General features: G+C 53.8%; 6 protein-coding genes across 6 annotated transcripts; 3 read left to right on the forward strand and 3 right to left on the reverse strand.

Annotated features, from left to right (window-relative positions):
* Window positions 1-836: 836 nt before the first annotated feature.
* VTN49DRAFT_3811 (uncharacterized protein) lies at window positions 837-2,957 on the forward strand (the record flags this gene model as incomplete). Its single annotated transcript, XM_069411688.1, has 5 exons — window positions 837-1,188; window positions 1,242-2,005; window positions 2,058-2,152; window positions 2,206-2,327; window positions 2,395-2,957. 5 exons carry the CDS (start codon window positions 837-839, stop codon window positions 2,955-2,957), a joined length of 1,896 nt encoding a protein of 631 aa, XP_069268281.1.
* A 367-nt stretch (window positions 2,958-3,324) lies between these two features.
* Window positions 3,325-4,596, reverse strand: VTN49DRAFT_3812 (uncharacterized protein; the record flags this gene model as incomplete). The annotated part of the gene is made up of 8 exons (XM_069411689.1): window positions 3,325-3,681; window positions 3,735-3,822; window positions 3,877-4,151; window positions 4,215-4,226; window positions 4,288-4,307; window positions 4,380-4,426; window positions 4,497-4,504; window positions 4,585-4,596. The coding sequence occupies 8 exons, from the start codon at window positions 4,594-4,596 to the stop codon at window positions 3,325-3,327; spliced, it is 819 nt and encodes a 272-aa protein (XP_069268282.1).
* Window positions 4,597-5,123: 527 nt separating this feature from the next.
* On the reverse strand, window positions 5,124-5,640 carry VTN49DRAFT_3813 (uncharacterized protein; the record flags this gene model as incomplete). Its single annotated transcript, XM_069411690.1, has 2 exons — window positions 5,124-5,382; window positions 5,540-5,640. The coding sequence occupies 2 exons, from the start codon at window positions 5,638-5,640 to the stop codon at window positions 5,124-5,126; spliced, it is 360 nt and encodes a 119-aa protein (XP_069268283.1).
* A 1,778-nt stretch (window positions 5,641-7,418) lies between these two features.
* Window positions 7,419-10,657, forward strand: VTN49DRAFT_3814 (uncharacterized protein; the record flags this gene model as incomplete). Its single annotated transcript, XM_069411691.1, has 5 exons — window positions 7,419-7,536; window positions 7,596-7,753; window positions 7,820-10,132; window positions 10,188-10,510; window positions 10,570-10,657. The coding sequence occupies 5 exons, from the start codon at window positions 7,419-7,421 to the stop codon at window positions 10,655-10,657; spliced, it is 3,000 nt and encodes a 999-aa protein (XP_069268284.1).
* Window positions 10,658-10,956: 299 nt separating this feature from the next.
* On the reverse strand, window positions 10,957-11,765 carry VTN49DRAFT_3815 (uncharacterized protein; the record flags this gene model as incomplete). Its single annotated transcript, XM_069411692.1, has 4 exons — window positions 10,957-11,100; window positions 11,162-11,616; window positions 11,693-11,711; window positions 11,763-11,765. 4 exons carry the CDS (start codon window positions 11,763-11,765, stop codon window positions 10,957-10,959), a joined length of 621 nt encoding a protein of 206 aa, XP_069268285.1.
* Window positions 11,766-12,185: 420 nt separating this feature from the next.
* Window positions 12,186-13,760, forward strand: VTN49DRAFT_3816 (uncharacterized protein; the record flags this gene model as incomplete). Its single annotated transcript, XM_069411693.1, has 2 exons — window positions 12,186-12,322; window positions 12,377-13,760. 2 exons carry the CDS (start codon window positions 12,186-12,188, stop codon window positions 13,758-13,760), a joined length of 1,521 nt encoding a protein of 506 aa, XP_069268286.1.
* Between the last annotated feature and the right edge of the window lie 91 nt (window positions 13,761-13,851).

The raw sequence follows: 13,851 nt of genomic DNA on the forward strand, positions 1-13,851 counted from the left end.
TTCCCTTCCTTAAAAAGATGAACCATGCTAGCGATGAACGGAGGCAGGTCCGTGTGAGTCACAACTGACTGCTTCACCCAGAGGTATTGGGTGGTGGCTCATTCACCAATCAATGCAGAAAGTTAGGGTTAGTTAGGGTTAATGCTGAGGTTCAACTGGGTCATTTGATCTGACGCCAGCTGGCATAAACAGACGAGTTACTACTATTAATGAGTCAACCTTCATCTTTTCCTATCGATGTGCGGATCATGGTTGTCAAACTGTGTCTGGTCATTTCCTAGTATGACGAAGAGTAAGGGGTTAGTAGGAGAGTGCAGTATGTCCCGAGAAATTGGAGCTGCTAGATTGGATAAGAGTATCATTATGGATATCGATTGCAATTGTAAACGAGGGATTGTTTAATTTCTTAAGCCGAGATTCTAATTGTACTGGTATCACGTATGGAATGCACAAACTTCCCAACAACTCTCTCGAGCCCTGCAAGAAACAGACCTTGTTCCACGAGAATGTCAGAACATGCCAGTGGGAAGTGTTCTCCATGGGCGTCTTTTTCCGATGCATCATGGAGGGTCGGTCGGTATGTTACATATGGCTAGTCACAAGGGGTACATGTACGATGCAATGCATATGTACGGAGGAAGTGTCATCGGCTCCCATGAACCTGTCGAGCAAATGAAGGTCCAGATCCAGGGGAGATTCAAGAACCGGACGATATCCCGACTTCAATATCTACGTGTCGAGACGAGCATATATAGAAAAAAAAAATCCTGTGCCTTTCAACTAGCAGGGACAACACACGCTGCATAGGGAAGAATTGAGAGAAGACTACGAAAGAGATGGACGCACCGCTCTACCTTCCAAATCAGTTTCCAAACGTCCCTCTCTTCGCACGTCTCCTCTCGCTGCTCGAAGAGGATCCGGGAAGGGAACACAATGATGGTATTGGTAGTATCCATTCCCGTCCGGCCCTGGTCGACGGCCAGCTGGGCAAAACTACAACGCTTCCCGAGTTGCTCCGAGAGGCTCTCCGTCTCCGGGAGGTCATTGTCGCGGCGTTGAAGCCTGAGACGGTTCAGGCGCTCAAGGAGGATCGTGATGTTTTTATCGGCGTCTGTCTGCCGACAGGGCATGATTGGTTTGTGGCCGCTTTGGCGGTCCAGGCGTTGGGTTGTGCGGTTGTTGCGCTCTGTGAGTTCCTTTCCTTACTGTTGCAAAAAAGAATCATGAGTTAATAAGAATAGCTCCATATAGTCAGCCTGAAGAGATTGTGCAACTTCTGGAAATCAGCACGGCAGTTGCCGTGGTTTTCGAATCCGCTTCCGCGGAACCCGCCACAAGCGTTGGGGACATCCTCAACAAGCAACACAGTGGCGCCGTCGTGCTTGGAGTCCGCGAGGTCATTTCCACGCCGGCTCCTGTCCCGTTGACAATAACCCTTTCGCCCGTCCCACTCAAGCCGAGCGGCGCCGCCTGGGTCGTGTTCACGTCTGGCACGACCGGACCACCCAAGGGCGTGGTGCATCACCGCCGGGCCTTCGCCGAGACCAGCCCGCGCACGATCAAGCAGCTCAATGTGCAACCGGGAGACCGAATTCTCGACATCTTGCCCAGGTATTGGATCACTGGCATCAGCACGGCGATCATGTTCCTGCTCGCCGGCGCGGAGATTGACATGCCAAGGTCCGGAGCCTGGATTGAGGAGTACATGTGGAATCGCATCCGTAAGGGTGAGATTCACTGGTACGTTGGGTTTACTCAGTCGTTTGCGAAACTTTGCGCATATTACCGCGACAATATCGCCAAACTAAGTCCGGAGGTTCGCCGGGAATATGCGGACGGTTTGGCCAGGCTCAAAGGCCCGATAACGGGCGGGAGTATGTTGCCGGCGTCGGTTTGTCGCGACTGGAACGCCTTGCCGGGCAGTCGCCCACTGCTGAGCACGTATGGAACCACCGAGGTTGGGGCCGTGGCAGTCTCACTGGTGGACAGTGTGGCCGTGCAACCTGTGAGTGCCCCTGACTGATATGCCCTGTCGCTCTGGCTAAGGTACGGAATAGAACAACCTCGGGTCTTTCGGCAAGGACGTCACGGTGAAGCTGTCTGAAGGCGACCAGGGAGAGCTTCTCCTCAAATGTCCAAACATGTTTCGGGAGTGAGCCAGACACCATTCACTTAAGGCGACAAAAGTTAATCAAGGTTGCCCAGGTACCTACATCGACCTGAAGAGACCGCCGCCGCGTTTGACGCAGACGGCTTCTTTCGCACTGGTGATCAAGTTCGTCGCGAAGGCAACCGATATATTTTTGAAGGTCGGCTGAACTTTGATGGTAAGAATCGTTGACTCACCTGGCACTAGCCCCAGAAACAACTTAGGCTAACTCACCGAAATCGAAGTCTTCAAATTCCAATGTTACAAGATAGTCGCACACGAGGTGGAATCCGCCATTCAAGAGCTCGGCGACGTGCAGGATGTCCTGGTCATCCCTGTCCGGGACGACACAACCGGGAAAGTACTTGTTGGTGCGATTATTCGTCCAACAACAGCAGAAATTGGAAAGACAGGGTCAGAATTTCCGACCTCCCTCCGTTCCCTGCGTGCTGCGCTCTACGCGAACGGTCTTGCGGCGTATAAACTTCCCAGTGCCTTAACAATTATCGATCCGCGCGACCCGCCCTTGCCGCGGTCGCCAGTGGGTAAGATTCTCAAGGCTAAGGCGCGCGAAAAGTATTTTCCCGATGGGTTTCTGCAGGGTGCCGCTCCGGCGGTGACGTGTGCGGACGATGACGACGGTGGCTTAGACCATGAATCGAGGTACTATGTCAGCGTCAACCAGGGCGCGATCCAGGTGTATCTCGGGGGTGAGCAATCGCGCTCATACTTGGGAATGTGGTCTACATCGTCCAAGTCTGGGGAGGAGAAGAAATGTTATCGATTGTGGGATTGGGCTGGGTTGTAAATCAAACACAACCAGACTCAGCCAGTTAGGAAAATACGATAAAGAATTGAACTGGGTATAGTATTTGTATTTGTGTTGTTCTGAAGAGTAAAGCGAATGGCATCAGAAAGTAAAGAAGAAGATCGAGGTCAGGAGCTTGATGGAAGGGGGGGGGGGGGCGACCTCAATCACTTCACCCATCACGGCTACGCAAGAAGCTTCCCATGGACAGCTACTGCGCCCGACTAATGGGAATATTGCGATTCCATCGGCTTTCTGTTTCACACTAAACGTACCATTTCACTAAACAGGCTGGATTGGGAACAAAAAGACAAAAAAAGGACTGAAGCAAGAATTGAAAAAGGTCACCCTCTGACAGGCGGTCCGCTCAAGAAGCCTGAGCCGGATTCTCCTCCGACTTGCCCTCGGCCGGGGCGGCCGCGGCCTCACCCTCTGCGGGCTTCTCCTCCTTTGCCTCGGCCGGCTCCTGCTCGCCGCCGTCGGACGAGGTCCACAGCGTCAGGTTGTCGCGCAGCAACTGCATGATCAACGTGCTGTCTCGGTACGACTCCTCCGACAGCGAGTCAAGCTCGGCAATGGCATCGTCGAACGCCTGCTTGGCCAGGTGGCATGCGCGGTCGGGCGAGTTGAGGATCTCGTAGTAGAACACCGAGAAGTTCAGAGCCAGACCCAGGCGGATCGGGTGGGTCGGCGTCAGGTCGGTTTGCGCGACGTCAGTAGCAGCCTGTCGCGATGGTTAGACACGCCAGGGCGCGGGAGAAATGTGACCGAGATTACCTTGTAGGCCTCGTGCGCAGCGGTCGCGGCCTCCTTGCGCTTTTGGCCAGAGGCAAACTCGGCCAGGTAGCGGTGGTAGTCACCCTGCCTGCATTGCTGTCAACATCTAGTCCTCCGGAATGCCGCACGGCACACCACATACATCTTGTAGTAGAAGACCTTGGATTCACCCGTCTCCGCCTTGGGGATCAGGGACGTGTTCAGAACCTCGAGCACATCCCGGCAGACTTTCTCCAGCTCGACTTCGATCTTCTGGCGGTATTCGCGGATGATGGCCACGTGCTTTTCGGAGCCCTTGGACTCCTCCTTCTGCTCGATGGAGGAGATGATACGCCAGGAAGCGCGGCGCGTGCCAACGACGTTCTTGTAGGCGACGGACAGAAGGTTGCGCTCATCGACGGAGAGTTCACCGTCCATCTACGATCATCAGAACCCGTTCTTTCCACGAATCGCGCGAGGAGGGGAGGAATGGAATCATACTTGAGCGACTTCCTGTATCAACACGGTCAGATTTACCATCACGCAACAACAAAGCGGCAACAATTCCACGCACCTTCATGTATGTAACCATCTCTGCACATCACAAGCGCACGAAGATTAGCCATGACAGACAAGAATGAATTGAGCCCAATTCTCAACGCCTACCATCATAGCGCTCCGCCTGCTCACAGAGCCTGGCGAGGAAAGTCTTGCTGCAAAGATATCAGCGATGTTGCGGTGGGTTGGGCGGTAAAACCCGCCGCGACTGCGGGAACGAAATACCTTTCGCGCTGTGGACACGCAAAGGAGCGGATTGTTAGTTCTGGCTGCTCAAAACGCGCCCGCGGAGGGCTTAGGAGGGGCTACCTACATCAGAAGCCATGGTGTAAAAGGCGGAGCAGAACGAAACCGAGGCGGGGGTCAAGGGATGTAAGAAGCAAAGATATGACGCGAGTTGGTGGTGGGAGGACTAAAGGATTTATCTTTTATTTGGCACGAGAAAAAAGAGCAATCAGAGGCGCGGATGGAGAGAAAAAATCATCGACTGAAAAAGATCAAGGCTGATGGAGCGTTGAGGTTTAGTTTAGGCTTCTTTTAGCGAGTTCTGGCTTAGTCCCTTGTTTCTTATTGCTTGTCTCCCTCATTATTCAATAACAACTTTTGCCTCATCCTACGCATTCAATTATTCTCCTACATTATATAGAATTGGATAGCATAGCATTCTGATCAGCATAAATATCCTAACAGAGATGCATCTCTCCCCTTCCTGCTTTTTGATTCCCATCTTCCATCTGTCCTTCAGCCGCTCTACTCGGACTCGTTCGCCCCCCCAGTTCGCCGCCTTGGTCCACGGTTCCACCTGACCACTCACTGCGTTCTGTCCACGCTTTGGGCGCTGGGCATTGAGCCTCAGTCTGGCGTCTGCCCGGATACGATCACTGATGCTCCTCCGGCCGCCTCACCTATCGCTGGATGCCTCGACTCGACCAAGTCGGCTGATCGCTCGGTGAAGCTTCTATCACGTGATCCTTTATCGGTGTCCAGATTCGCAGGCGGGACGGGGAACGAACGGGCCTGTGCCGACTCCGAGTGGAGGAAGGCACGGGCCATGCATGGGTCACGGGACATCGTGCTGGTTACGACGACAGTCCCTTCCCTTTCCTTACTCCTACCTAGATGTTAACTTCTGCAATATCGTTGAACGTCCAGCTTGTTGCAATAATATCGAAGACACGAACCTCTGAAGTACGGAACATTTATTCATTGAAGCCAGCACTGAATCCTCCGTACTGACAAAAGTACTGCACTAACTACTCCGTACTCACTTGCGGCTCTGCGAGTACTTCCATTCTAGGATATGTGGACGTGAATCATCAAATGCCCTTGATGAGAAGAGTTTGAAGAGGAACTTCGACCATCCGGACATGCGCTTAGAGCGCACGAGGTGGTCACAGATGCATCGTCTTCGGGGCAAGCTTTGCAATGGCTTGATTTCGCAAAAGCGTCTCCCATCGAGTCAGGATAGACGACTACTGGCTTTTTTCTAACGACTCCGACGCTGGAAAGCCCCAGCCGAAGAAATGGTATATCTAAGGAGCAACATTCCCTCAGTTCGCTCGATCGTTCGTCACTTGGGTGCTTCTGACCATATTCCTGCTCAACGAGGACGCCGGCCCATCACAATATTGCTATGCGGAGCTCCCCAGGTAGTTAGGAGCAAGTTACTCCTAGATGATCTCGTCCTGCCCATTTCAACAATGAGCTCGGTCATTAGTCTAGAAAGCACCAACCAGCGAATCAATGCTCCAGAAAATGAAGGCTGATCCAAGTTTTCCTGCAAGTCGTGAGTGATGCCAATCAAATATTGATAGGGTATAAATTTCGGCCGCCTCAATTGCCCAGACTGCGATTCAGAACATTTCGCAAGATTGAAGAACATCACGATCGGCCGGGAAAACGCAAGCAATCAATGGCCTACGGGAACTTCTCTGTGACATTCTGACATTCTTGATGATGATGGAGAAGAGCACAGGTTGCGTAAGGCCGATCACTTTGGTCATATCAACGGGGATGTCGACTTCATCACAACTGTGACCTCCCCAGGTAGTTAGGTACAAGCAAGCTGCATTTTATGCCATCCACGATATCCTCTCATCGGAGTAGCAGACGCAGCAGCCAGTCCCAACTGGTGTTAACGCCGAATGGTAGCTAATCCTGAGACCAGGCTTATACTAACTGCCCATCATTCCCCTTACGCCCCCTGGACGGCCCTTCCAGTATCGGCCGTCCAACCGATCAGCTCCCACATATCTTTAAGATTGATCTTCCTGCCCTATTGTGTTGTGCTCCGAGCAAAAGGATGGCGTATCTCTAGACGAGAATTGTGTCAGAAAGTTTCCAATGCGGACAGGGACTGGCGGTTGGGACGTTGGGATTCAATCACTGAAATGTCGCCATTCAGTCCCAGTATGTTAGTACTTGGTATGCATCTATGTTTCTCGGCTGCCATTTTTCTTTCTGCACGCGTCTTTTTGGGACCTCTTGCTATCTAGCATGGGACATGTTTCCTTTATACGCGACATTGTCTTCATTGTCCTCTCGCAGTTCAGCATATGTGCTTGCAGAAAGACATTTACTCTCGATAGCTACTTAATTGTTTTGCGATTGACTTTTCACCTCTAGTACATACACTGTATCTCTCGTGCTGTCTCGTGTAATTATGAATCGATGCGCCAGAGGATATTACCTATTCGAACAAGGCACTATGACCCAATAAGCAGTGATCCGCTAGATGGTTGGATCCGTTGAATAGGGGGACGCAAACTCGGAGTCGGAACAACGTTAATCCCTGCATAGTGCTCCGTATTCCGTAATCAACGGGAGTTCGGCCGGGGCTAGCCGGCAGCCCCGAACCAAGCGCAAAACGGCAAAAGCCAAAAGGCCACGTCGCTATTTTGATATCTCTGGAGCGGCAAAATCAAATCTGCCCAGACGTCGGCGATAAAAGCGAACAATTAACTTAGTAATCAAATTTCGAAGAGTAGAGGTTTCGCTGGCAAAAATGTTGAGAGGGTGATGAGGCAGAGTTTGTCGTTCGGCGAGACAAAGCTCAGGATCCATTGGTCTATGCCCTAGCTTGTCCAGTAGTTCGAGACAGCTCTTGATCCATCGCTCTCCGTTTTACGAAAGACTCTGACTCGAATCATGGAGCGCGCCTTCGCTCGTTCAGTAGAGGAGGTGCTGCACCACTTCGAGGTGTCGCCCGAAACGGGCCTCTCGGTTGAGGCCGTGCAGCGAGCCAGGCAAAAGTATGGTTCGAATGGTAGGTTCCCGGACTGTCTTCGAGAGCGAGGTACAGCGACAATGGCTGACCAAATGCAGCTCTGGCCGACGAAGAAGCGACACCGCTGTGGAAGCTCGTCCTCCAGCAATTTCAGGACCAACTCGTGCTGATTCTCCTCGGTTCCGCTGCTGTGTCCTTTGTCCTGGCCCTGTTTGAGGAATCCGATGACTGGACTGCATTCGTTGACCCTGCGGTGGTATGTTCGGCGTGTGACGTTTGGTGAAAACTGGCAACGCAGCGCTGATAGAAGAGTTTGGGTTAGATTCTGACCATCCTTATCCTCAATGCCGTGGTCGGAGTCCAGCAGGAAAGCAGCGCGGAAAAAGCGATTGCCGCTCTCCAGGAGTACTCCGCCAACGAGGCCACCGTGATCCGCGATGGCGAGCGTCATCGGATCCGGGCCGAGGACCTCGTTCCCGGCGACGTTATCGATGTCTCGGTCGGAGACCGCGTGCCCGCAGACTGTCGTTTGCTTGCGATCCACAGCAACAGCTTCCGCGTCGACCAAGCTATCTTGACCGGCGAAAGCGAGAGCGTCAGCAAGGACACGCGAGTGGTCCAGGACGAGAACGCGGTAAAACAGGATCAGGTGAACATGCTCTTTTCAGGCACCACTATCGTGACTGGCCATGCCACGGCGATTGTTGTGCTGACCGGCGCGGCTACCGCCATCGGAGGCATTCACGAGAGCATCACGTCGCAGATCTCGGAACCGACACCGCTCAAGCAGAAGCTCAATGACTTTGGTGACATGCTGGCCAAAGTGATTAGTGTCATTTGCGTATTGGTCTGGTTGATCAACGTGCAGCATTTCAGCGACCCCGCACATGGTGGCTGGCTCAAGGGTGCAATTTACTATCTTAAAATCGCCGTCTCTTTGGGTGTCGCCGCTATTCCTGAGGGTCTTGCGGTGGTTATTACGACGTGCTTGGCGCTGGGAACTCGGAAGATGGCGGCTAAACACGCCGTTGTCCGGTCTCTGCCCTCGGTCGAGACACTGGGCAGCTGCAGCGTCATTTGCTCGGACAAGACTGGTACTCTGACCACGAACCAAATGAGCGTGGAAAAGGTGCTGTACCTGGATAGCACTGGGCAGGCCCTGGAAGAGATTGATGTTGAGGGCACCACTTTCGCTCCAGTGGGTGCATTGACCCGCCAGGGCAAGGTTCTCGAGGACCTGGCGGTCACATCGTCTACAATCCGGCAAATGGCAGAGGTGCTGGCGCTGAACAACGGGGCATCGTTGACGTACGATGCCAAATCTGGATATGTCTGCGTCGGAGAGCCTACTGAAGGTGCTCTCCGCGCTCTGGTTGAGAAGATCGGAACCGATGATGCATCAGTGAACAAGACACTCCGAAGCCTGGCTCCGTCCTCCCGGCTGCACGCGGCAAGCAAGTACTACGAGAGCAAGCTGCCGGTGCAGGCTACCTACGAGTTCTCCCGTGATCGCAAGAGCATGTCCGTATTGGTCGGACATGGCAAGGAGCAGAAGTTGCTGGTAAAGGGTGCACCAGAGTCAATTCTGGAGCGCTGCACGCACGTTATCCAGGGCGCGGATGGGCAACGTGTTCCCCTGACCGCCAGCCATGCGCAGCTCATCAACGGTGAAGTGGTCAAGCACGGCAACCGGGGCCTGCGTGTGATGGCGCTGGCCAGCGTCAATGACGTAGCGGACAACCCGCTGCTCCACACGGCTAAGACGACGGACGCGTACGCAAAGCTGGAGCAGAATATGACGCTAATTGGGCTGGTTGGCATGCTCGACCCCCCGCGGCCGGAGGTGGCCGAGTCAATTCGCAAATGCCGTGAAGCCGGGATCCGGGTCATCGTCATCACGGGAGACAACCGCAACACGGCTGAGGCTATCTGCCGCCAAATCGGTGTCTTCGATCCCGATGAGGATCTCCAGGGAAAGAGCTTCACGGGCCGCGAGTTTGACAATCTCACGCACAGCGAGCAGCTGGAGGCGGTGCGCACGGCGTCGCTGTTCTCGCGCACGGAGCCGTCGCACAAGTCCAAGTTGGTTGATCTGTTGCAGTCTCTGGGCCATGTCGTGGCTATGACGGGCGACGGCGTTAACGACGCGCCGGCGCTAAAGAGAGCGGATATTGGTGTGGCCATGGGCACGGGCACTGATGTGGCCAAGCTGGCGGCGGACATGGTTCTGGCGGACGACAACTTTGCAACGATCGAGGTTGCCGTGGAGGAGGGCCGGTCGATCTACAGCAACACACAACAGTTCATCCGGTATCTGATTTCCTCTAACATTGGCGAGGTCGTGTCGATCTTCTTGACCGCGGCTTTGGGTCTGCCTGAGGCCCTGATTCCCGTGCAACTCCTGTGGGTGAACCTGGTGACGGATGGCCTGCCCGCGACGGCGCTGTCCTTTAATCCACCGGACAATGACGTGATGCGCCGGCCTCCACGGAAACGCGACGAGGCTCTTGTCGGCGGATGGCTGTTCTTCCGTTATCTGGTGATTGGGACTTACGTAGGCGTTGCCACGGTATTTGGCTACGTGTGGTGGTTCATGTTCAATCCGGCCGGGCCACAGATTTCATACTATCAACTGGTAAAGAATTCCGACATTCCTCTCCGACCTTTTTCAGCTAACCGTCTCTATTTAGTCACACTTCCATCGTTGCTCTACTGAATTTCCCGAGATTGACTGCAGCATGTTCACTGGCGCACCGGCGCGGTCTGCATCAACAGTATCTCTCTCAATCCTGGTGGTGATTGAGATGTTCAACGCTATGAACGCTCTCTCGTCAAGCGAGTCCCTTCTGACATTCCCCCTATGGCGGAACCGAATGCTCGTCTACGCTATCATGCTGTCGATGGCTTTGCACTTTGCAATCCTTTACGTGCCGTTCCTGCGGACACTGTTTGCTATCTTGCCGTTGACATGGAGCGAGTGGAAGGCAGTGTTGGCGATTAGTGCACCGGTGATGTACGTTTCTTCCTCATTCGATACAATGTCTGGCAATGAAACTAACTGACCTGCTTTAGTGTGATTGATGAGTTGCTCAAGTTCATCGAGCGACGGGTCTTTGATCGGCGCGTTGACACAACCGGCGCAAAGGTCAAGAAGGCGTAGTTAGAGTTATACACGGAGGCTTTTTGTTTTCTTCATTTTGTCTGTTTTACTAGAGTTCTAGAGACGGACAGGCAACTGGGGGGCGGCGGGTGATGACTTGGATACGTATTCTCCCGCGAGGGATGATTATACGAGTTACGAGTTCGGAGTAGATACGCTGCATGTCTGTACGAGTTAGACGAATTCGATGAGAAAAAAAAAAAACGCCGTCATATTTCTGATTTGCGAGGCATAACTCATTCATGCGGTAACCTCTAGCTACAGCAGGTCATGCAGAAAAAAAGAACAAATAACGTAGATTAATCCTGTCGTCCCTTGAGTAACCGCTTGGTCACCTTGTCCTTTTCTATAATGTAGACATAAGCTCCCCAGCCCGAAAGCGCATCCCGATCGACGGCGCTGAGGATGGCCTGGGAGATGGTTTCGAAGAGATCTTCCGGGCCCTACAACATGACAATCAGCAGTTCAATTCCAAACGTGCGGCTTTATAAAAAGGAAACCCACCAAATCTGGCTCCCACAAGCTCTCACACAAGCCAAACAGCTGATCTGTCGCCGTCCCGGAGACAATAAAATCCTTCGCAAAATCAATACACCCAATACTATCAAATCCGCAGATAAACGGCTTTCCCGTAGTCTGATTAATCCCTGCGACGACAGGCGAGACAAACCAGGGGCCAAAGCGGCGCTCGTAGAGGCTCGACGAGACCAGGTTGGCAAGGGTTTGCGGGGAGATATGCCGCTCCTCACGCAGGCGGTATAAGTTGACCTTGTATCGGAGTAAGTCGGCGACGGTGGCAATGTCCGTGGCCAAACCCGTCATCCCAAGGTATGTCGAGGGGGCGTAGTTGAAGATCTTGGGGAAGTTGTTGGAAACGGTGAGGGCCTGCATGCCGAGACGGAGGTCGCAGGCAATGGCGACGCAGTCTTTGCCGGCCATGGCGACGCAGGCGCCGCCGTCTGATCAGAGACAACATCGGTGGTTAGTCCGCTTCCTGCAAAGGGGGGAAATGCGGTTTCATTGTCTCTGACGTACTAATCTCGAACGGTGAGGACTGAATACCTGGTTAGTTGGACGCTGGACATAATGGAACGAGTATGCTCACCATTGTCGCTGTGGTATTAACGGCAGGAGAATTGATATTCTATAAGACGAAATCCCCTGCCCAAGAAAGAGGCAGCAAGATATGACTGAAGCGATGAGGTCAGGTACGTAGTCAAGCTACAGCTCTAGGCGGCAGAGACGCGCAGTTGAAGCTCGGGCCATTTATGCCTGTAAAGTCAGGCATCAATCAGTAACCGCCGCGATTGATGACGCTGTATCGGAGCCTACGCGGTATATTGAGCTTCTGGAATGATCCGTACTTACGCTCAATCGGGAATACAAGATATCATAACTTGAGCTGGCTACTGAATATCCGTTCCTTTGATTCGCGTGTGAAATTCAGCTGACCAAAAACAAAAGAGTTGAACGCTGTGAACGACAGGGCGACTGTTGATACCCCGCCAGGCCACGCCACGGCCTCACCATGAGCTCCCACGTCGTGGTAATTGATTCCACAGCTCGCCGGGCAGTGGTCAAGACCACGCCGGCGAAGCCCATGACCGATGTGCTACAGGAAGCCTGCGCCAAACTAGGCTACGACCCCAGCCAGCACGGACTCAAGTATGATCCTGGGAACTCAACCCAATTGAAGGAGTACTTCTAACATCCTTGGAGACACCAGAACAAACATATTGACCTCTCATTATCTGTGCGACTCGCGGGTCTCGGCCAAGGCGCAAAACTTGAGCTCGTGCAGCTCTCAAAGTCTCCGTCTGTGGTGAATGTTGCGCTGCAGGTTCCTGAGTCCGAGGCCAGGGGCGTTCCCAACGGCCGGCTGACCGATAAGTTCCCGAGCACGACGACGTTATGGATGGTGCTAAGAAAGTTCGAGGCGGGTGTTGCGGGTGGTAATGGAACAGAGCGGAATCTGACCGCGCGCGGGGCGCCGGCGGTCACCTCCGGAGGGGATAGGGGAGCAGGGAGGTTATACTATCAAATGCCAGTTGTGCAGGCCATGGGCCGGGAGCTGGCGTCTTTTGAAGATCTACAAAAGACTCTGGCGCAGCTCGGATTCAACCGCGGGAACGTTTTGTTGAGACTTAGCTTCCGCACAACAGAGGAACCCCTCGAGGTGGCGATGGAGAAGATTTCCAAGTATTTCGAGTCGGCTGAGACGGAGACTGTGGGTAAACAGGCTGAATCTCAGCCCACACAGGAGCAGCCTGCTGCCGCCGAACCGGCAGCGCCCTCCGCCCCGGCGCCGGAGCCCACAGTTGCTTCAGCACCAGCAGCGGACGCATCAGAACCGGCGACATCGACGGCTACCAGTAGCGAGGCCGCAACAGGGCGCCCTGTGACGGTCTACCGCCCACCATCTGGCACAACGCCGCAGTCCGCTCTCGCCGAACACAACGAAGAGGACTACGTCCCAACGATCGAGCATGCGCGAACACACCAGGAGCGGCTCAGCCGGCTGTCGCGCAACACGAAACTGCTCAGCGACAAGGAACTCGCGGAGAAAGCCGCCGCAGAGGAGCAGAAGCTCGCCGCGATCACATCTGTGGACGTCAAGATCCGCTTCCCCGAGCAGAGCCAGGTGGTTACGACGTTCGGGACGGAAGACACGGGGGCGTCGCTCTATGCATTCGTGCGGAGTTGTCTTGCCGAGGCATATCGCGGGGAAGCCTTTGTCCTCACAACCAGCACAATAACTGGGCCGGGTGGCAGCAAGACCATCCCGGACGATGACCGCGCGTCGCTTATCCGCAACATCGGCCTGCGCGGCCGGGTGCTGGTGACTTTTAGTTGGGCGGATCCGGCCGCGCGGCAGCGCGCCGCGCCGAAGGATCTGCTCAAGGCAGAGCTGCGGCGTCAGGCGCAGGATATTCAGATCCCCGCCATCGCCGGACCGGCTGAGGAGTCCGAGGAAGAGGATCAACAATCGCGAGGAAAAGGTAAAGGTGTGAATCTGGGGGCGTTGACACCTAATGACGACAAAGATAAGAAGGGCGCCTCTAAAGGGGTGCCTAAATGGCTCAAATTGCCTGGAAAGAAATAATTCTTTCTTTAGCCGTATGTATAAGATAGAATGATGTCTACCGGATACGGAATAAAGATGATGCTTTCATGATGATGATGCCAAATTTTTG

The sequence above is a fragment of the Thermomyces lanuginosus genome, assembly GCF_041956635.1.
Source record: "Thermomyces lanuginosus strain ATCC 200065 unplaced genomic scaffold VTN49scaffold_29, whole genome shotgun sequence".
NCBI classification, from domain to species: domain Eukaryota; kingdom Fungi; phylum Ascomycota; class Eurotiomycetes; order Eurotiales; family Trichocomaceae; genus Thermomyces; species Thermomyces lanuginosus.